Consider the following 23,262-nt stretch of genomic DNA (forward strand, 5'->3'; position numbering starts at 1 on the left):
TGGTTTCAATGACAGCATCTCTGCCTGACGTCAGGCCTTCCAGGAGGTGTCATAGGCTGGTGTTCCGTCCTGGACTGACGTTCCTCCTGAAAGCCCTGGAGGCCACGTGCCAAGTTTTCTCCTTAGCCGCTGGCCTCACATCAAAGCACAACGTTTGCGGTGCAAGACTCCGATGCGGCTCTGTTGGAGGTGTCTGGCGGAGGGTCAGCCTTTCTCAAACAGACCTGTCTGAGAACGTGCTTGCATATCCTCGGGCCTTGGCCACGAAAGGCCCGGCCTGCTGGCAGGTCAACCGCTTTGCCAAAGAATATATTAAATTCAGCCTCTGAACAGAAATGTGCTTTGAGGCTGATCACGCAGCGCAGAGACATGCAGGAGTTAACCTTAGCGAGGTCTGCTGGTTGGGGGCTTAGGCGCAAATGTGGGGGAGCTTTGATCCGGCAGACGCACATAAAGTCAGCCGCGTGCGCTAGCAGGCCGTGTGTGTGTGGTGTCTCCAGAGAGACGCTGGCTACCCCGGCCCCAGGGGTCTGCGGGGGGGGCGCGATTTTCTCGGCAAGGAAATGCCAGTGAAAGGAAATGAGAGCACTGGAGTTGGGGGCAAGGGCGCAGGGAGCAAGCACCCAGCTTTACCAGTGTTGCCCGTTCTCAGCCCTGTGTTTCATGCAATTCACAGAATTTAGGAGTTAGACATGTGGGTCATAACAGAGTCCTCTCCTGAGACATTTCATTAGTGTTTTACCTTTTGTACAAAAGTATATTCCTTTACATTTCCTGCATTAGGTTTTTTAAATCTCTCTAAAAATCAGAGCGTAGTTACAACTTTCCAAGGCGCCCCTCCCTGCAGTGGTCACTGTCGACAAGCACCATACTCTCCTCTCTGTCTTCCATGGGCCGTACTCAGCAGCGCCACCTGCGGGAGGGGGGGTGCACCCTCCCTTCTCCGGAAGCACGTGTGGCCACGTAGCTCCTCCCGAGCGAAGGCTGGGCCTGAGCACAGGGCTGACTCGGGTCAGTGAAATGTGAGTAGAAATGGCTCCTGCCTCCAGTGCCAGAGTTTTAAGAATCGCCCCGTTTCCCATCCCTCTGCCACAAGACCCGCTGTGACCCAGTTGGAGGCCGCCGTGTGAGCCCGGGGCCCCGCCCACCCTGCGAGGAGGGGTAACCCTTTCACACTGCAGGTCGCTGATCCTTAGCAGCGGCTCATTGTTGCAGGGTAACCGAACCTGGAATGGCTGCTCCCGAGGCCCCGTTGGATATTTGTGTATTTAATTTTCCCCAAATGACACTAGTGTCTTCTCAGGTCCGATGGTTTCCAGTCTTATTTTATTCAGATTTTTAGAAACTCAGGAATGGATATTGAATTTTATCAATGTCTTTTTTGCATCTCTGGTAAACATAATATGGCATATTTCCCTGCAATCTGTCAAGTTGGTGACTTGGGTTATTAGATATTTATTTTTTAAAAGATTTTATTTATTTTTAGAGAGAGGGGAAGGGAGGGAGGAAGAGGGGGAGAAACATCGATGTTCGAGAGATGACATTGATCGGTTGCCTCTTGCACGCCCCCTACTGGGGAACTGGCCTGCAACCCAGGTGTGTGCCTTGACTGGCCACACTTTTAGGGCAGAGAATTGTTTTTCTTCTTATAGTGCATTATAATCTCAAGAATTTGTAGCATTTGGGATTTGAGTTTATTTTGTGGCTCAATATACAAAATTATAAACACACACATGTACATATACTTCCAGAGGCCTTTGAAAGAAGTTATGATATTCTGTAATGTCTGAAGCATTCCATTTGATACATATCAATTTGATCTACATTATTAACTATGTTTGAGGTCTTCTATATACTTATTTTTTGACTACTTGTGTTATCATGGGTGGAGGGTGGTAAGAACAGAAAGACCTTGTTACCACTCCGTAGATCCATTATTCTTTGTATTCGTTTGTTCTTTATTTTTTTTTTAAAATTGTAAGTAGATTTCTATTATGCTTAGATTTTCATGTTGGATAAGTCTCATGTAAATGTTTATTTCTGCTTGCTTGCTTTTTGAATTTCTTCTGTGAATAAGATGAATGTTACAAAATTTATTTTGATAGGTTTTGCATTCACATTGTTCAAAAAAAAAAAAAAAATAAAGAAGAAAAGAAAAGAGAGTCAGGCCCCCCGCCCACCCCAGGTGCATATACGGGAGGGAAGGTCTCTCCTTCTCTCCTGCCCGCCCCCTGACCAGCCCGGGGCTGGCAGCGCGCGTCCCCGCCCCCGGCTCGCCTGTCTCCTTCGACTCCTGAGTACGGATCCAAACTTCCCTCATGTCTCTCTCAAGGAACGAGGATGCAGTTTGTCTTCCCACAGGAGGATCCCTTCCCCATTCGGTAGCATCCTCGGTAATGAATGAGACACACCTCCGTATTGACCTGTACACCATTTATTGGATATAATATTCTTAACAATGACTTTTTCCTATGGAAACGGCAGGCTGTGTCATCTGGAGAGAGCCCCACGGTGAGAAGTGTGCACAAAAGTAACGGGCTGCACCGTGAGGAGGCCGGTGACAGACAGTTGGCAAACTGGAGAGGGGCCAGTGGCTGACGCGTCTTTCAGTCGCTGCGCTGGCTGTGCCGAGCCACCTGGGCCAGCTTCTGAGAGTGATACCACGTGACGTTGCCACAACCTGCCCCTCCTTGTGGGCCGCCCCCACCCCAGCCCGGCTCCCAGGGTGACCTGATCGAGGAGGTGCGAGAGCACCTACCCCTGGCCTCTGCCGGTCCTGTCTGGGATGCTTTGGGGGCTTTCTGTTTCCTAACTGGGCATATTTTTTTCAGTCACTGTCCAAGTGAAGTACCTGCTTACAGGCCGTGAACACAGGCATCGCTCCACCTCTCTGTAAAACTAAAATGATCACATTTTAGCGGTTGTTTTTTCTTGTCTGATGTAAAATGTGCTATATTGCAGACTAAACATTTATTGTATGGGAGGAAGACTCACAGGAAAGAGACAGGACTTGGGTTTGAGGACGACATGGAAGAGCAAGTGGTCATGGGAGGCTGGGCCACACCGAGGACCAACATGGTGAGTTCCATCTTCCGGCCGTGACTACCGTTACAGAGTATTGTATCCGTGTTAGATGCAGTGTTTCTTCTCACACGGCACAGGCTCTCAGTGGCTGGACTATACGCTGCCACTGCTGTCCCCAAGGAAAGAGAGGGTTGTCTTTATGGGAGGCAGGGGACAGCTCATTCCCGTGTAGGCAAGTGGCTTCCGGGAGCCCCTCACTGCGCAGACATGGTTCTCAGCTGCACGGGCCTGCTTTGGGGTGAGCCCTGGGCTGCTTCAGGGCTTTCAAACCGGCTTAAGAGAGACAGACACCAATAGGAGCTGGAGAGGGCGGCAGGAGAGCCGCGTGGTCAGAGAGAGGCCCGCGTTCTGCGTCCTGCCTGGCTGCCCCCTCTCACTGGGATGAGTCCCTGGGCGGAAGTCGCTGTGGGGGCTGGGCCAGGGGGCGGGGCTGTGCGGGGGCAAGGCTGGCGGGGTGGCCCCATGCCGCAGCCCTGGGGAAGGCTGGGCCCTGGGCGTCCGGTGGGCAGCCTTGTGGGGGCAGCCACACGCCGTGGCAGCCCCTGCTTCGGCCTAAAGGGGCCACAAGCAAACGCAGGGGTTGTCGGGGCTGGAGAGCCAGGAGCGCTGGGTTTGGCCTGAGGGAGGAGCTTGTGTCTGGGTGACGAGGAGAGGCAAACAGACGTGTCAGCCTTGGCCACCTGCGCCCAGGTGTGTTCACGGACTTGCTCAGGAGTCACGGGGAGGAGCGGGCAGCCAAGGGCTGGCCTCTGTGGCCGCGGGAAGGAGAAAAGGTGGTCCCTGCCACGCCCCCCACCAGCCACCGGGTGTGCAAAAGCCACAGGGTGAGTCACGCCGGGGCGCCAGTGTTGGCACTGGGGGGCACTGGGGCGGGTTGGTATGAGGTTCATCTGGGTCGCTTGGGTTTGGCAGTGAGGAAGGGTTCCCAGGTCAGCCCCGGGCCCCCTGCTCCCAGGACACCGGCGGGGGGGGTGCCCTCTGCGGCCCGTGTGCCCAGAGGAACCAGTCCGCGGGGAAGGACCGCGAGGGCGAGGCTGCAAGGGAAGGGTGGCCGGCCCGGCAGCTCAGCCCTCGCCGGCTCCGGTGGTGCCGGGCGAGACGCGGCCGGGACGCATGGGCTCGCCAGCGCCTGGGGCTCACGGCTCCCGCGGACGGTGGGCCACAGGTCGGAGCGTCCGCTGTTCTCCCCGGGAGGCACCGCTGTGCAGTGCCGGTTTGCCAGGGAACAGTGGCCCCAGCTTTCTGCCTGAGGACGCCCCATGAAGTTAAGGAGGCATGAAAACACCCCCTCCGAGACCAGTCAGGAGCAGTCGCTCTCACGGAGTTTAATGTGTTGCTTTTGTGGTTTCTGTGATGTCATCCCACATGTGTGAGCTGGAAAAATTCACACTGGGCAGCGTAGCCTCCGTACGCATATTTTGACAATGGAAAATGTTAGGCATTGTTTCTCTTGGTTGCTACACATCTGACTCCATGTGTCAGGAACACAAACTGTTACAAAACTATTCAGGAGATAAACTTTGGAAGAGAATGCCTGGAAGGTTGGCCCCGTAGTTGCCAGCACTGTGGGGTCACGTAAGCTACACTGTGACGAGACAGAGGAGGTGGCAGGGCGGCCTCGGGCCGCTGCGGGCCTCGGCGCATCCCCCTTCTCAGTGACGCCGCGTAAACGCAAATCAGCACTATCGTGCAGGTCTATAAAACTTGAAACAACATGAAAAATGGGCTGCCACTGAGATGTAAGTATTGGTTTTTTGTTTCCATCATCCATGAGGATATAAAATGAGGGAGGTAATCCCTCCCCCCTCCAAAAGAAAACCATGGCTATTGGTTCCTTTCCTAAGTTATATTAAAATAGAAGTTATTGCTAAATATGCTCAGTTGCTACGTATTGCATCTTGGAAGCACTGTTCCTTTAATAACATCATCTGGGTACTGTACGGGGATATTAGGGTTAAATATGTTCTTATCCAGCGATACATTGCGTGGCTCTATAAAAGCGGTCCGTACTGTAGCGATAAGGAAGTGTCATGAGCTGCGGCCTTCAAGTTGCCGGTGGCGGCGTGGCGTGGGGCCACAGCATTAGCCTCTTCAGCCGTCCGACCCCCCGGCTCCCTGCGGCAGCACGGGAACGAGAGCTGAGGGCAGGCACGCACGAAGCCCTGGCCTCTTCCTCCCAGCGGGAGGAGGGGCTCCGAGGCCCGGGCGGGGGCCTCTGCAGAGACAGCACCCCCATGATGCACCATGAAAATTCTGTAAACTTCTCAGCAGTCTGGTTTGGCCTTAATACAATTAGCAAATGAAATAGCAGTTACAGTGATTCTGTACAGACGCCTCAGCAGTAACATTCTCTAACATGGATTTGCATCTTTAAGAAGTTAATAATTGTATAATAACCAGATGCATAGGACAAGAGCTGGAATGTGGTCGCACTGGTTTCCCGTGTGTGTGTGTGTGTGTGTGTGTGTGTGTGTGAGAGAGAGAGAGAGAGAGAGAGAGCGAGGGAGAGACGCGGACTCACTCCCCGCGGTCGGGAACACTACGTCGCCTCAAGACGGTGGGGTGTGAGAGAGGGTGAGGTGCAGCCTTGCTCTCAGGAAGACAGACCAGGATTCTTGGTACATTTTTTTCTCTCTGCTTCAAGGCAGAGAGAAACCATGGCAATGACCCCAGACGAAGTCTTTATCATAAAACAGAGTGAATTATGGGACTGTCGTCAATTGCCTTCTAAGGGAATGGCCCCACGGGAAGACAGAGGCACAGTGGCTGTTTACGTTGCCTGAGTATTTCGCACTTTTCACGCCATCAGACGCGGGCATCTTCGCGATCTCCCTGTGAATGCGGCTCCCCAGCTGGACGCTCGGAGAGTGAAAGGTGGAAGGGACCCCTGCCCGAGACCGCCTTTCCCGGATACTTAGGGCTCAGGCAGTTTCCTTACCGCGTTCCGCGATGCTCAGCAGGGAGGCTGCACGTGTCCAACAGATTCAGACTTTATGCTCAAAACATCTTTTAAAAATCCCTGCAGCCAAGCTTGGAAAATAGGATGCCCCCCACCCCCAAAGAACTTACTAGAAACTTATGGTTCTTTGGCCAACAGATGCTAACAAGGATGGCAGACGCAGCCAATACCAGTGAACTCAGCGTTGCATTTGGTCGTAGCTTTTGCAAGCTTGGGGCTCCTGCCTAATTTTTAATAAGCTGAACCTTGCAGTAAAGGGAGATTTTATCTACAGAAATGATTCACTAGATCTGGTTACTGGTTCACATCTGAAAATACTTAGGGCCCCACGGAGCGCCTCCCCCGCCGGAGTCGCCTGTACTCCGGCGGGGAAGGCGAGGTGGGAATTTGCTGAGCCCCTCCCCACAGTGCAGGGAGACTGGGGCGCAGGGCCGAGTGGAGCGTCCTCACGGGCACCCCGCCTTTCCTGCCCAGGCAGGCGCTGGGAGCAGCACTCCAAAATGGGCCGCTGGCAAAAGAAGTTGCTTCTATAAAGCAAGCCTTTGGGCCAGTTCTGCAAATAGGCCCATGGCCGGCGAGCTCAAGGTCAAGACTCAGCCTGGCCTGGTGTCCTGGGCTCCGTCCTGGTGGCGCCACACTGCCATGCGCCTTCCTGAAACCCAGGCTCTCCCCGCAGCTCCCTGTTCGGAAGCCCGATCCCTCCCTGCTCTCCTGGACCTTCGGGGTGGTGCCCCCGGGGGGCCAAGCACAGCCTGGACCTGAAGCGCCGGCTCTAGCGGTAGCCGGCGGGTCCCCGGAGACCACACAAGGCTCCACCTGGGGTCAGAAAGTCAGTGTCCCGCCCAGAACCCCGTCAGGCGTGTTATTTCAAGTTCACTCCGCTAGTGAAAGCACCAGAAGCCTTCCTGCCACGGAAAACCCAGTGATGGGAAGAACGCCCGCTGCAGCGCACCGCACTGCAGCAAGCGTTCCGCATAAATTAATAACTTACAAGTACCTGAGCACGTTTACAGAGCACCATAGCACAGCACAGCACCGACGGCAGTAGCTCGGAGTTCTTAACACAACGGTGTTGTCGACACAAAAATTCTACAAGTTGGTACAAAACAGTAACTCCCCCTGGAGTTGGAAGATAGTGCAAACTTCTGTCTTCACTGTAGAAAAGTGTCGGCTTGCTTTTCACTTAGCATAGGCGGCGTGGGCGGGTCTGGGCACGGGATGTGGACGTTTGGGAGCTGGTCTGTGTCAGGAGAAAACAAAGCCGGGGTCAGAGGCCTTGGCAGCGGTTGGGAGGGTGCAGGCGCCGGGGCTGGAGGCCTCTCCCTGCCCTCGGAGCGAATCCGGGATCAGAGCCTTTGTGCTGCAGCCTGCGGGCCGCTCGGGGTCTCGGCAGGGGCTGCAGATCTCTTCAGGGACCAGGCTCCCAGCGGTCAGGGGACCTCTCGGACGCTGCACCTCCCGTTCACAAGTGGACACGAGGCGGGCGGGAGGGGAGTGAGCCCCAGGTGCCATGGAACAGTTTCTAGTAGCCGTATAAAAGAGTAAAAAAGGACTAGGGGAACATTTGGTAATAAAATTCATTTGACCCAATACCTTCAGAGTTGGAGTATTGCAACCTAAGAGGTTATTGAAATAGTTGATATTTTGGGTGCACTTAGGCTGTGAGTGTGGATACACTCGTTTTGGCCAGCCAGAGCGTGCCTGCGGGGAGCGAAGCCGGGCGTGTGGAATCCCCCCTCTGGGGGCGGGGTGGCTGCGCAGAGCACCCCTCTGCTCCCGGGACATGCTGCCCCGGGGAGCGCTGGGGTCAGCGGGGGGCAGAGGCGAGGCAGACACCTCGGGAGGGCCGTCCCTGCTCCGCATGTTGGTGAAAAGCCGGGCTTTTTCTTTTGCACAAGAAAAGGAACTTCAGACCAGCGTTCAAACCGCTGTGAGATCCCTAGGAGGCCCTGCGATCTGCCGCGTCTACGCAGCGGCCCCCCTGACCCTGGGACCACTGCCTCCGAGATTTACGAGGCGGCGAGCGCTTTCCCAGGCCTGGCGTTTTCCTCCAGAGCCGTAATGGAGTCACTCACAGGAGGCTTCTCCGCTCAGAGAGGCTGGATTACTGACCCCCGGGCCTGGCCAGCACGCCACGTTTGGCTCTTCTGAGCTCATAAAGCAAGCTTCCCACTGGGGGCGGGGCGGGTGCACGCGTGTCAGGGAAGGGCTTCGCCCATCTGTGTACTGGGTGGGCGGAGGTGGGGGGGAAGGTCTGATTCGTAACATCTGCCTGTTTCTGCAGGGTACACATCCAGGCTCCCAATGCCACGTGCCTGAGCTGGAACTCGCTGGGCAGTGGCTGCCACACAGCAATACCAGGTGCAGGTGACCGCAAGAGCTCAGGTAATAGTGAAATGGGGCAAAAAAAACCCAAAACCAAAAACAAAACAACAAAAACCAAACCGGAAGGGAGGTGTGTTGGGCATTTATGACATCTGATTTTAAATATAGTCTGTATCACTGTAAGTGCACTTTAACAGCGGCTGGGTGGGACACCTAGCTTGCCCAGTTCCTGGAAATGCATAGCCCTGGGCAGCCAGCTCAGGCCAGACTCAGGACCCCACCCGGCTCACCTCCCTGCGTGAGCCAGGACTCAGGACCCGCTTCTTGTCTGCAGGGGGACGGCGTGAGAGGCAACCACAGGGGCAGAAAGTCTGAGAGGCGGTCCCTCCGTTCGTTGTCCCTAGAAGCCCCCGCTTACACCAGGTCCCCGCCTGCCTCGCGGCTCCGTTAGCCTGACGCCCCGGGGCCCCTTCTTCAGCCTGACCCTCCCGCCCTGCCTTTCTTCCCAGGGCCCAGGGGCGGGGGCAGAGTCTGCCAAGGGCTGAGAGGGCTTTGGGGGGCGTGTGATCAGCCTTCACTGTATCACATCACGTGGTGGCCCATCTCAACAGCACGTGAGGTGCCGTGTCTACTTCTCCTGGACACGCTGGGCCATCGCCAAGGGGGATGTGGCCACACCTGGGATCGCAGGCTCACAACGGCCTCCTGCTGATTTTTCTCACTGCCCCCAGGTGTGGGGGTGCAGGAAGCCTGGCCCAGACCCCCGCCCACACCCCTGTCCTGCGTGGCCTGAAAGCCCCGCTTCCCGCAGCGGCCCCACATGGCTTGGGGGAGAAGGGGGCGGGGGTGTCTGTGACCCACCTACCTGAGGGGCGCCAGGCGGAGCCCAGACTGCGGTGGGGCCAGGGTCCTGGCGGAGGCGTGGCCAAGCCGGGTCGCCTTGCTCAGAGGGTCTGCAGGCAGAGGCTTCTGGGGAGCGCTTGGCTTGCGAGTTCCCTGCAACAAACCACGAGATGGTGCATGACCACCCGCCGCTGTGGACTGCGGCAAGACACCAACCTCTGGGGCCGCCCGAGTGCCCCCGAAAGTGGGGGGCAGAACATGGTGAGTGGCCGCACGGCCCGCGGCTCCTTTTCTGGGTACCCTTTCTGAGCACCACGCTCTCACCACAGGGCTGGCCCGGGCGGTCTTCGTGCCAAGGCTTCTCTAACATGTGGAAGAGTCACCCATGGCACCAGCTAGTCCCACGCACGCAGAGGCGGGGCTCCGGGGCCAGTGCCACCCAGGGCGTAGAAACCTGCCTGAGTCTCGCGGCTTCTTTTCAATCTGTAAAGGCCTCCGAGGAGAAGGCGGTAAGCATCCTTCTCAGCATCACATTCATTCCTCCAGGTTTTCCAGAATCACACGCCAGGACCCGTTCAACAGCGGGTGAAGCAGCGGGGTCAGCGTGCCAGAGGCTCATGAAATACGCACGCGCTCTGCCACAGTGCTCTCCCAGTGTTAGATCAGAGGACCCCAGGCTCCCCTGGAAAGCGATGGCGCGGAGGGAAAGCCGAGGCACCGGGGGATGCCTGAGCAGTGGGGACGGCAGCTCTGTGAGGACGCGGACAGGGAGGCGGGACCTGGGCCCGAGAGCCGCGAGGGCGTCAGCGAGAGAGGGCGCAGACTCGAGGGCTATTCCAGCCCGGCCTCCTCGGAGACCAGCCCGTGGTTGCCTGGGAAGCCCCCGTTGCCGAACCTCAGTTTCTCCCACTCTGAAATGGGACAACACCGGCCTGTCTCACAGCATGTTGCGCAGACTAGAGAGTTCCTCGAAGCCCCCAGAACACAGATAAGTCTTTAGTAACGCCAGCCTGCCTTCATGCTCGCATTTCAAAGTGCTGCATGGGAACAGGGGAAAAACAAGAGAAGCCGCATGACAGCAGAGCCACACGTCCCTTTTGGTCATGGGAGCCGCCCCCTCTCTGGCCGCTTGCGTGGGGGCTCCCGGGGCCAGGCTGGGCACCCGTGTTGTCAGGGCTCCAGTCCGCGGAGCCCAGCTGTGCTCCCAAGGGCCCAGCGCGTCTTCGGGAAACGGGGCTAGAAGCTCCAGGGAGACGGGACACCGGATGAGCAAAGATCTAGAATAACTCGTGGTCCCAGGGCGTGGTGTTCCACGCATCCAGGAGCGCGCCAGACGATTTTAAAACAGGTGAGTGGAGCCCCGGCTGGTGTGGCTCAGTGGATTGAGAGCCGGCCTGTGAAGCAAAGGGTTGCTGGTTTGATTCCCAGTCAGGGCACATGCCTGGGGGGTGGGACACTCGAAAGGCAACCACGCATTGATACTTCTCTCTCCTTCCCTTCCCTTTTCTCTAAAAATAAATAAAATCTTTAAAAAAAAAATGTGAGTTGGGTTTCTTGCAGTACTTATCCTGCTAAAGTGACACTTCCTCAGCAAGCGGAGCTCCCTGGAAAGGGCACACCAGGATAATCACCATTTAACATGTCTTTGTAAAGAGAGGGAGCAAGCCCGGGAGCTCGTGTATACACGGCTGTGAGGAAGACGCGCCCCAATCTACGCTCGCAGCAATGGGCAGATTGGGATGGGAAGGCGCCACGAAACAGGGGCCGCCTGGAAAGGGACACTTTGGTACCAGTGCTCATTAAAGCGACGTTGAACGGGCTGTGGCATAGAAGCTTGAACACACTCCTTAGCCGGGAAGAAAGACTGTAGGACGCGTCGCTCAGCGTGAGCCCTGAAGGCAGGCTGGCTGCACGTCGGCCGGGCTCTGCGCTTCGCTGGAAGCCCATGCGAATTACTTAACTTCTCTAAGTCGTGGAAAGAGGAGGATAACAGCACCTTCCTCCTGGGGTTGATGTGAGGGTTACGTGAGGCGTTGCCTGTAAATTTCTGTGCCCAAGTAAAGCTCTCAGCATGGGGCCGGGCGCACAGTGTCGGGCACAGTGCGCTGGATCCTACAGCTGTTATTGATGGAGTAATTTACCATTTAAAGGCGCCGTGACCCTGCCAACTAGCTCTGGGTAATAAACTATGGCAATAAACCAAGCTCCACTTCCTATAAGGGCAGAGAACTGTGAGCAAGATATTAGTGTGCAATGTAAAAATGAATGTATGCACCCATAAAACTGAAAGACTTTGAGGACTAAATAATTCATTATCAAATGACACTAGTTTTGCTACTGAGTATGAATAAGTATCCAAAGATAAAGTCAGGTTTTTATTGCCATGCTAGAGAAAAAGTGAGTTATTAGTTATAATGTATCACCATATACTTAGATTTATCACGGAAACTTTGGAGATAATTAGGTTGGCCATTCATTCTGGTTTGCCTGGGCTGTTCCCAATTTAAGTTTACGGCTCTATTTAATTATTAATCCCACGCTCCCAGCTGTGTCCTGGCTTGGAGGATAAATTATACGGCCACCACAGTGATAACAGGCCAAACTCTTAAGACATTGATGCAAAGTTCTGACTTCATGCCTGGGGGTCAGCAAAGGTACCAACCTGCACCCTCCTGCCACGCCCAGGGCGTGGTTTTGATGGAACCGGGGATGAGCTAATCCCCACAGACGCTGCTTCCCAGCAGGCCTCACGGGACAAAATGGCCTGGTGGGACGGCGGAGTCAGTGACAGCGGATACAGCCACGTTCCTCGGATGTCAGGCGGGGAGCCCAGGGAGCATTGGACCTGGGCGGGGGGGCGGGGGATGGGGGCAGAGCTTCCACACGCCCTTTCAGGCTTTGCTTTCACGCTGCCTTTGCAGCCCCTAACCCCGGGCTCCGCCAGAGGCCTGGCCAGCCTGGCCACAGAGGCACCCGAGGGGCGCGGGGACACGCCCCGGCCAGGCCGCTCACGCTCAATACATGTGCCCTTGTTTCAGCTCAAACAAGAAGAGGAGAACTTCAGACCCCCCCGCTGGTCCCCCTTTCCAACTTCTAGGAACTGGGGAAAAATTGAGATACGCTGCTAGAAATGGAGGTGCGCTGGCTCCCCGTCTCCTGTTCATGTTTTAGCAGCAACCGCATGATTCAGATTCTCTAGGGGACTGGAGACACTTTAAACACAAATATCACCCTGTGCCTTGACTATCAGTATAAAGAATTCTCCGCTGTTCGCTACTTCCACGTGATAAGCAAGAGTGAAGCCGGCTCCTTCTTTCCAAAACTACCTGAGAACAGTAAGGAAAACGCACAAAAAGGAGCAAAACTCCATCTTTGGGGAAAACTTAGAACCCCGAACTAATGCACGTGAAAGGAATGCACAGTGTGCAGCAGGCTGGGGTGGGGGGGCGGCTGCCTGCTGTGGACCCCCGGCGGGAGACGGGAAGCGCCCACGCTGGTTGGAACAGGAGGGGGCGTGAGCAGAGGGCACGCCCTGCAGACGGGCTGAGCACCTGTGCCAGCCCGGGGCCCGGCCGCGGCCGTGGTTCAGGCCGGGCGAAGGCACGGGAGGCCAGTCCGCCACCGACCCTCAAAGCCCTCTGTCCCCTGTCCCCCCGAGGCAGGCCGCGCGGGGCTGGCCCTGAGCACTGGCCTGGCCTGGCCTCTAACTGTCCTGCAATGGATTTTCCGGGAAGAATGCCCTTCCTTGAAACAAACCTACCAAAAGAAAAAGGAAGAAAGGAAGCATGATAAGAAGGCAAACTAAGACCCCACCCTGGAAAAAGGTATACATCAGAAAATGAAAAGGAAGCTGGCAAAAGTGAGGCGAGAAGGGGAAGAAGAAAATAAAACAGTGATGAAAACCAAGGACCAAGAGAGCAGCCCTGAAGCCGGTCAAGGCTACGGGGGTCCTGCCTGGACAGGGTTCAAGGTGGCAGGGGTAGGCAGGGACAGATAAAGACAAAAGTGATGCGAATGCATAGATGGTACCACTTAAGGAATCTGAGCAGAGAGTAAAGACAGGAAAAAAAAATACCCAGATTTAATTTGCAGAGAGTCAAACCCATGGGTCGAAAGGGCCCACATTTCTCTGGGGGAGATGAATCTGCTCTTACCGCTGAGACGCAGCCTAGGGAAGCTACTGGGCTTCAAGCCCGCGGAGTCATGCATGGTATTCAGAGCCACACGAGTCCCTTCTGAGAGCAAAATGGAAAACCAGCTTCAGCTTTCTCCAGAGCAGATAGAAGAAGCATGTGCGCAAGAGTTTGAGGGGAGGAAAGAGTGATCCAGACTGTCCCCGAAGAAATAAAGCAGCAGCCAAATGTCTTTGAACATGCAAAAATTCAGGGGCTGGACGCCTCAAGAGCCCTCCTGGGAGGAAGCGCAGCAGAACGGACTTCGGCCGGCCGGGAAAGGAAAGGAGTGATGGCAGAAAGAGTTTACCGACGCGGACCAAATCCTTCCAACGCAGACGCAAGGCTCACAAAACTGTGGGAACAGTGGCTCTACAACACAATGTACACGCTGGAAACTGCAGTTACACAGACGGCACAGGACTGGCCAAAGTCAGGGGGTGGACCTTCCATTTCCAGTCACGGGTTAGTCGGGCCTATCGTCTCTCTACCACCACTGAAATTATTGGATAAAATACACTGAAAATTTTTCATGAAAGCATCAAAGAGGTACAAGGTAGTGAGATGTCCTCAGGCCAGTACCTCAGGGTCAGAAGCATCCAAAGAGGCGAGGTCTGAAGCTGCAGGCACTTGCAAGTGAGGAACACCTGGACTTTGGTCGCAATACCCTTCTCAGGTGCAGGAGACAGGAGTCAAAGGGGACATCTGCCTGTCGATAGGCGACCTTTCCCTCCCTGACCTCTCCCCAGGAACGCTGGGCTCCGCAAAGCAGGGCACCTCGTGCAGGAATGTGCTGGAACTGCCACCTCGCCCCAAGCTTCTGCAAGGAGGGGTCCCGTGGTGCTGGGCAGGCCTGGCTGGGAAAGGACACCTGAACCGCAAACTGCCGGAGGACCTGAAGCTAAAATCACAGCACCTGGGAGGCGGGATAAATTCCAGGCCGTGTAAAGGGCTCTGAGAGGCTTCCTGTCAAGATGGCAGAGCAGGCAACTGTGGCGCTCGCCTCCTCCCACAACCGCATGGAAATTACAACTCAACCAGGGAACTGCCTTCAGTCAGAGCTGCCTGAAGTCCGTCCGAATGCGAGTCCTCTAGCTACAGATACACAGAAGCAGCCCAGCTGAGGCTGGTAGGAGGGGTGGAGGCACAAGTGGGCGGGACCCACACCCACATGCACTAGGCAAAAATCTGGAGGGATACCTTGGCTGTGGAGGGCCCCACCCCAGGAGCCAGTGGTCCCAGCCCCCATGCCAGGCCCCCCAGCCCAGTGTTCCAGTGCTGGGGAGAGACGTCCCCGTAACCTGTGGTTCTAACGCCAGCCGGGATTGGGGCTGAGAGAGATGAAGGGCCTCTGGAGTCCCAGGCGTTCCTCTTAAAGGGCCCGTGCACGGAGTGGCTCGGGCTTGCTCGCTCTGAGCTCCAGCCCTGGGGAAGCAGCTCAGAAAAAGCCAGGGGCACCTGGGGAGGATTTGAATCATCCAAAATCAGGGTGAGGGCTGGCGGGGCAGCTTTCTCCCAGACAGAAATGTTGGCGGAGGCCATTGTTCTTTTGCTGAGCACCCCCTTTTCCCTCTGCCTACAGAGTGGGCAGGAGGTGCCATATCTGAGCCTCCATCAACCTGGCTCACACTATCTGCTTTGCCCTGGTGATTCCCTGAGGCCCTGCCCCACCCAACTTTTGGGCCCACCCAAGCTGCTTCCAGTGGCTTTTCATACAAACTGCCTCTCATGGCTCATGCTAAAGACCTCTCTAAAGCCTCTCTAAGACTCACGAACCGCAGACCAACAGCATCCGGCCTTGGCGTGCCCAGCACCTCTTGCTCCCGCAGTAGTGGTGGCTGGCCTGCGTCCACAGCTTTGCCTTTCCCAGGCACCTCCGAGCGCAGCCCGAGTACCAGCCAGCGGCAGACGGCTCTGTGGCTCCTGCTCGGCGGCCCCAGGGCAGGGCACAGGTGGTGGCTGATCTTGCCCCGCACTTCCCAGGAGGCCCCGAGCCAGGCCCCACTCGAGCACCTCCACAAGGACGCACTCAAGGGGTGGACCCCTCTGGCGCCAGAGCCTCCCTGAAGGAGTCCCGGCCTGCGGGGTGGCCCCCGCCCATCCTCATGGCCGACCAGCCCGGGGGTCAGCCCCTCCCAGTGAAACGCCCACGGCAGCCAAGGCTCCATGACGCCAGGAGGGTGCACACGGGCCACACGGTGGGAGCACCTTGAGCCCCCAGCTTGGGCGATGGGGAGGCTGTGCCACTGGGCCCTACGGGACACCTACTGCATTAGGCCACACTAACAAGACAGAGTCAAAGCAGCTCCACCTACTACATAGAAATGAACACAGGGAGGCTGCCAAGACGAGGAGACAAAGGATCATGCCCCAACTGAAAGGACAGAACAAAACTCCAGGAAAAAAAGCTAAACAAAATGGAGGTAAGCAAGCTACTAGGTGCAGAGTTCAAAACACTGGTTACGAAGATGCTCAGTGAACATCGGGGAGGAGCCGATGACCTCAGTGAGAGCTTTAGCAAAGAAAACAGGAAACAAAAATGGAGATACAAAACAAAAAAAGTCATAAATGAAGACTACAGTAAACTGAAATGAAGAACACATGATAGGAACTCAACAGTAGAGTAAATGAAACAGAATCAAATCAGTAGTTTGGAATATAAGGGAGCAGAAACACATCCAATCAGAACAGCAGAGAGAACAAAGAATCCAAAAAATGAGAACAGTCTAAGAGCCTCTGGGGCAACTTCAAGTGCACCCACATTCGCATCATGGGGGTGCTGGAAGGAGAGGAGAGAGAGCAAGAAACTGGAAACATATTTGAAAAAATGATGACAGAAAACTTCCCGAACTCGGTGAAGGAAATAGACATACAAGTCTAGGGAGTACGGAGAGTCCCCAACAAGATGAACCCAAAGAGGCCCACGCCAAGATACATCATAGCTAAAACGCCAAAGGTTAAAGGTAGAGAGAGAATCTTAAAAGCAGCAAGAGAAAAGCAGTTAGTTACAAGACTGCCTGTCCGGAAGTACCACACAGTAGGGAAAAGAGGGAGGAAGATCCCCACGTAACTGACATGAAACAGCCACTTGAACGGAAAAATAAGGACCCAAGAGAAACTAGCAGGGCAGCAGGCTGACGGCTGCTGAACGCAGACGCCAGGCCCGCGAGGGTTCTTTGCACTCTCCTCTCTCACTTTGAGGGTTTGAAAATTTCCCTGCTCGCCACAACCGCTCACTCCGCAGAGAGAAGCAGGCGGGCCTGAGACTGTGCTGTGTTCCGAGCTGTATTTTACAAAGCTTAGCAACAACGACTGCTTCTGGGAAGGGCGCCTGGTGACAGGTGGGAGGGGGACCAGTTTCCGAAGAGACTGTTGCAATTTTTAATTACAGACATATGTTACCCATTACAAAGTATAAAGGTAAAATGCCATGCATCTGTTTTCGTGTACCATTTTCAGGTTTATAGCCACAGAAATGAGTGGAAATGACACACTCCGTGGAATACTACACTCACACGAATGGCTTCCCCCTTATGCTATTTTTCTCTGGGTTTGTCATGTGAATAATTTGTGTATGATTTGAAAGCAAAGACATTCGAGTCCAAGTCACTGGAAGCCCTGGGCAGGTGGCAGGGAGAGGTTTGCAGGGGTCCCAGCCCCTGGCAGCTACCTGTGAGGTTTACCGGAGGAAGTGACTGTGTTAATGAAGCCGTGGCTCACTACATACAATGGCCTCATGGGGAATAGCTGGTATGGGACAAGGCTGGTTTCCTCATATTTAAAATTCACATCACTTCAGCACATTCCCTACCTGTTTACTGCATGCAAGGAAGAGGACTCAGGTGCGTGTGTGCCTGGACATGAGACACTCAGCCTCCCCTCCCCCGCCCCCGTCCCCCTGGGGGGACAGCGGGCTCGCCGACCTGCTGGAGGAGGCGGGCTCCAGACACCCGAGAGCCGCCCTGGAGAGTGGAGAGCAGGCAGGGGGCACGGTCCGGCGCGTCCCTCGTCAGTAGCTTTGGGCTGCGTGCGGCCAGGGAGGCTTTTCTGAAGAGCAGTGTTCTCGTAGTTCATCTCCCTTCCTTGGGAGACCATCTTGAGAAATGGATTTCCTTTTCTCATTATACGCTGGCATTTCTGATAAGCAAGGTGCTCAGCGCTCTGATGTCCGGCCCCTGGGAGGGCTGGTTTACGCGTCAGACACCCACACGGGTCAGGAGGGGACAGGCCCCATTCACTCAAACCTGAATTCCTTCTGCTGGGGGCTTTGAAACTGGGGCTCTGGCTCAGAGCAAACCAGCTGTCCCCAGATGGCCCTGAAATCCTGGTCTGAATTAATTTGTTTTGCTGACATTTACATCCTAACAAAGCACTGGCGAATGAGTTGCTGTTGCTTACCAGTAACAGCCCGTGTTAATCGGTCATCGCTCTGCAGGAGTCCGGGAAGGGAGCAGGATTTGGACCTTCTTGAAATAGACCCCCCACCCTGTGGCTACTCAAGCAAAGTCTGATTGTTCCACAGTCTTTAGACCGAAGAGACTGCGAGACCAGCCAGGCTTGCTTCACACAAGCCGGCATGTCGCAGGGCCTGCAACACAGAGCAGGGGCTGGCGGGCAGGCTGGCCGCGTGGGTCAGAAACACAGAACGGAAAGCCTCCCCTTCTTCGGAAAGCCTGGGGCCTCCGTCATGTAAGGCACCACGAATCCTAGATTTTCCAAATGCAAGTCCGCCGCTTCTGAACAGGGGCCGGCGCCAAGGAAGAGCCATCTGGACAAGTGTGATGGGAGCAGAAGGGAAGAGAAATGAAGGACCCGTGTTTCAGACTGAGCCTCCTGCCCTCCCGCATCCCCTTGTCCTCTGGCAAGAGGGGCGGGACGGATGGAAGCCTGCTGAGGCCATCCCGGGGCTCAGTTATGCCAACCGTCGCTGTCTGCGCTGCTCGGCCCCCCGCCTTCCCTCCTACCCGGCCAGCCGTGTGCGGGCCCATGTGGGGGCTTCACAGGGGACGTGGGTCCGTGCCCCAGTTCCCCACCTCCGGGGGCCATGCCAGCTGCCGGGCCCCACTGTGCCCCGCCCCCTCCTGGTCTAATGGCTGTGTCGACCCCCCAGGCTCCTCGTTGAGAGGGTCAGAAACACTGTAGGGTCCCAGCAGTGTCAGCCACATAGTTGGGGTCCAAGAAGTGCTTGCTATTGTATAACAATTCAAAACACAACCAGAAGCTCCTTCTTCCAACAAAATAAAGCACCCCCCCCCCCCACAAAAAAAAAACAACCCACACCTACACACACATGCACGAGCACATTGATACACTGTTTGGTTATAAGAATAAAAATAGCAGCGAGTCCTGCCTCTGAGACTTCCGGGAGTTTCTGCAGCGCAGACAACTGGGCCGGAAGTCGGGCCGAGGAGCGTTCTCAGGGTCTACCAGCCCTTTCAGGAAAGGACTTGGATTCGGCAAAAATCAACCTGGGAGGCGCAGGCAGTTGTTTTTTCTTGCTTCCTATTGTTCTAGTCCAGAAGCTAATCTGGCTGGGAAAACAACCTCAGCCACTGGGCTCAGAGCTCTGCTCCCTGATAAGGCTGCCTGCAGGAAAAGCCGCTTCCGCACGTTCTCCAGGGACGAGGGGCCCCCCCGACGCCCAGGGCCGCCCCCAGCCTACTCCCACCGCCCCGCAGCATGCAGGGTGCAGACGCCGCCTTGTGGGCCGACCTCAGAGGGAGCACAGGCGAGCGCCGGGGCGGCACCCCCGTGCGGCCTTCCTCTCGGGAGGGAGGCCGCCCTGCGCCGAGGGTGCTGCTCACACGCCTCCCAGAACCGTGGCACCCTGCAGCCCGAGAGCAGAAAATGGCTCTTTGGTCTGTGACTTCTTAGCACAGCCTTCTCTAGACATAACTTTCTGCGAGCAGAGAAGTGCTTCTCTGATGGGCCACAGGACATGTGTCTGTCTAACCCTTCGATGAATTAAGCCAATGACTCAGCATAAACTGCATAGAGGATTCCAGTTGAATATGTCCTAGAAATCTAACAAAAACCTCAGAAGGGTGTATCGCTGTCCCTCCCCGTTTTTCCTCTGAGAATAAACTCACACGCACTGGTGCCTGACAGTGAAGAACCTCGCCGGAGCCCTGGCCTGGTGGCTCCACTGGTCGGTGCGCCGTGCCCGTGGTCAGGGCACATACAGGGACCAACCGAGGAAGGCGTCACCAGGCGGAACAGCCCATCGATGCCCCACTCTCTTCAATTCAATCAATTAAATAAAAAAAAGAGTATCACCTGCGTTCCCTCATATTTTCTAGCCTTTGAGGGTCACACTTACTTTTAAGTTTAAATTTATTTTTTAAAAGATTTTATTTTATTTATTTTTAGAGAGAGGGGAAGGGAGGGAAAAAGAAAGGAAGAGAAACAACACCGTGTGGTTGCCTCTCACGCACCCCCTACTGGGGACCTGGCCTATAACCCAGGCCCATGCCCTGACTGGGAATTGAACCAGTGACGCTTTGGTTCACAGGCTGGCGATCAATCCACTGAGCCACACCAGCCAGGGCTCAAGTTCAAATTTAGAATCTGAGAGCCTGCCTTGTGTGACAGTGGGGACACCCTTCTATGCCCGAGCCTTTCTGTTTCCCCGGGTGCCTCTGTGTCTGGGCTGCCTGCTTCCCTGCCCTGCGGACTCCCTCTCCCTTGGGTCCTCTCCCAGCATCTCAGACCCGACTCTGCGGGATGCTGGCCCCTCTCTGGACGTCTGTCCTTAGTGCGATGATGGCTCCTCCTTCCTTCTCCAGCCCACTCGGGACTGACACTAGGCCACGGCGGTGAGCCCGCTTCTCAGAAGGCCTGAGGAGGTCTTAGAGGAGCCAGCACACGGGAAAGAAAAACGTGACACTCCGTGTCAGGCAGGACTCGTCCGCGGGGCCCTGGCTCACCCAGGGGCCTGGGGCCCCTTCCCTCCTGGAAGTCAAGTCCGTCGACCTCACGAACGACATCTGAAGTTAAGCAAAGCGATCCCTTCACTCTGGAAACACATCCCCGGCACCCCCTCCTCGCACCCCCTTCCCGGCCTCAGGGAGCCTGAAGGGGCCCCTCCCGGGAGGCCCGCTCCGCGTTCTGCCCCAGACCCAGGCCGGCATGCGCCTGTCTTTCCTCCCTTTACTATATATTATTCTTTTTATTTTAAACATGATCATAGAGTAAAATGGACTTTTTGGAATGCCGTAATCAGAGATAAACAACACAAAATACTTCGAGGTTCGCCATCACCAGCAAGTCTCTCGAAGGCCCCTGGGAGCCATTGCAGTTGCCCCTGTAACTTCTCGTTTTTCTTTCTGCTTCCTTTTCCCAGAGTCGGTCGGATGGTCTACCCAGCAGCGGTAGCTGCAGAAAATTGTCCCGGTGCTTCGGAAGGGGCCACGCTTCGCCGAGAGCACTGACCTGGTGGCATCTCTCGTCCGGGGGTGAGCACCCCAGGACGACAGGCCTCGCACACAGCTGGGGCCAGGTGGACAGCGTGCCGGCCAGAGAGGCGCCCGAGCAGGGCTGTGCCTGAGCATCAGGGAGACAGAAATCGTGACCGCAGAAGTAACACACGACTTAAACAGAGCCAACGAAGGCACTGAACTTGCTAGAGGTTTTGCTGACTCTGTTTTGGCCCATTCAAATGGAGCCAAGAAGTCAAGAGAAGGCTGGGACCCTGAAGGGCAGCAATGGCAGAATAAAGAGAGGTCACCAAGACCCAACGCGCGTCACGAGAGACCAAGGCTAAGACCATCCGCGCCCTCCTCTTCCCAATTCCTATGCACGGATGTGAAAGTTGGGCAGGAAAGAAGGCCGATAGGAAAAAAACCAGGTTCATATGAAAGATGCTGTTGGAGGAAGGCCCTATGAATATCTTGGACCGCCAGAAAGACGGGCGAGTGGGCCCGAGAGCAAACTGAGCCTGAAACATCACTGGAGGCAAGAAGGACAGATGGAAGCTGCCCTGCCTCGGGCACGCCATGAGAAGGCAGGGTTCTCCGGATGAGACGTAGATGCTGGGAGAAACAGGCCGCAGGAAGCGGGGAGCCCCGGATGCGACGGGGTGGCTCCGCGAACGAGGCCCGTGGGCGGGACCGGCAGGAGCCCGACAGGGCTGCAGAGGGCAGCGTGCCCTGCACGGCCCTGGCTCCGGGGGCCCCAGGGGCTAGGAGCGGACTCGACAGCGTGTCACGCCTCCCGGGGGGGCGGGGGGAGGCTCTGTGATGCTCCCTGCTGACGCAGGCAGCTGCAGGCGGCCACGCACCCCGCCCTGGGACCTCTTTTTATTTATTTTTTTATCACTGTACTCTCCTTTTCTGCGGCCCACGCTCTACCTTTCACGTCAGGTTGTGGTTCAGGGAAACCTGGCAACCGTCCGCTCACAGCTAGATGCGCACACTGAGTAATTTCCCCCTAAAATAGCTGACAGGCTGAAAAGGACATTGAAGTTTGTTTCCCCGATCAAGGCTCGGGGGCCAGGCTGGGACGCTGGGATTCCAGGGCTCGGGTCGCGGTGAGCGAGCGGTGCGTTGGGAAGGCGCATCTGCGGATAAGGAGGCAGTAGAGTCAACCCTCCTTGGTTTAGGAAAAAATCAAACAGAACATTTGATGGACAGACTACATGTCTTTTTTCGAGGGAACCAGCTGACTTCTTAGGTGTGAGCTTGACCAATGTCATAATGCTTACGACACTGTTTTCCTTGTGGGAAGTTGGGGCGGCACACTGTTGTGTTTGCTGTGCTGTGTTCTGTGGGGCAGAGCGCGGGGTCCTCTAACCTACAAAATGCCAGCGCCGCCCAACGAGAGCCACCCCGTCACACCTGCGCAGAGTTAACTCCCGTCCCCCAGGTGTGACTGGGGGGCGGGGGGGAGCGCGAGCTTAATCTACGTCAGGTGTTTCGGGAAAGCTGCAGGCAGACACGGGCCTGCAGTGAGAAGGGCAGACTTTTTGGTTGCTCATGGTTAAAGGCTAACATTCCCTCAGTTTCCTAAAACAGAATGAAGGCCTTGCTCGGGGCTGGCTTTAGCCGAACTCTTGCGGAGTCGCTTCCGTGGACGTCAACCGCCGGTGGAAAACACGGCACCAGCAAGTCGATATCGCAGATCACGTGGTCGTCAGGGACACCCCCCCCCCCCCCCAGTTTGACAGGGAGCATGACGCGTGAAGGGAGACACAAAAATCCCCAGGATGAGCCAACTCACAGGGAAGGGGCTTCCGGCTCCGTGGACACCCGAGACGTGCGTGCAAAACAGTGAGAGCTGGTGCGTTTTCCCCCGTTCGTAACCTTCGTCAGACTCCCAGGGGCCTCACCCAGAGAAGTCGCTGGTGTGCCCACTGCCTTCCACCAGTGTAAACCCACACGGGTTAGGGACATGCACGTGAAAGGGCTGCCAACAGCCAATGAGAGAAACAGAAGAGACCACCGGTGGGTCCCGATGCCAAAAGGGGCGGGGACTTTGCAAGCGCAAAAGGAGCGGGAGGATGCACAAAACAAAAAATACACTATTCGAAACTGGAACTCCTCTTCTACCGAAGAGTAGCGTGGAGAAAACGAAAAGACAAACAAATTAGGGAACGTGTTTACAATAAATTAGTGGGAAAGGGTAAATATTTAAAAAAAATATTTTATTTATTTATTTTTCGAGAAAGGGGAAGGGAGAAAGAGAGGGAGAGAAACATCCGTGTGTGGTTGCCTCTCACACATCCCTAACTGGAGACCTGCCCTGCAACCCAGGCCTGTGCCCTGACTGGGATTTGTATCGATGACCCTTCGGTTTGCAGGCCGGCACTCAGTCCACCGAGCCCCACCAGCCGGGGCCATGTTCTTAATCTATTAAGAAAACAAACTCTTACAAAGCAGGGAG

The 23,262-nt window shown here is 55.8% G+C and overlaps 1 protein-coding gene across 1 annotated transcript in view; it reads right to left on the minus strand.

Moving 5' to 3' along the window:
- Window positions 1-7,222: 7,222 nt before the first annotated feature.
- ADAM12 (ADAM metallopeptidase domain 12) overlaps window positions 7,223-23,262 on the minus strand; it is a gene marked incomplete at its 5' end in the record, with an annotated part of 275,701 nt that continues 259,661 nt past the window's right edge. The window contains 2 exon segments of the mRNA XM_054581238.1: window positions 7,223-7,283; window positions 9,234-9,364. Coding sequence (XP_054437213.1) covers window positions 7,223-7,283; window positions 9,234-9,364 — 192 coding nt within the window.

Source organism: Pteronotus mesoamericanus, unplaced genomic scaffold, assembly GCF_021234165.1.
Source record: "Pteronotus mesoamericanus isolate MK-2021 breed Mesoamerican mustached bat unplaced genomic scaffold, CSHL_Meso_final contig_657, whole genome shotgun sequence".
NCBI lineage: Eukaryota > Metazoa > Chordata > Mammalia > Chiroptera > Mormoopidae > Pteronotus > Pteronotus mesoamericanus.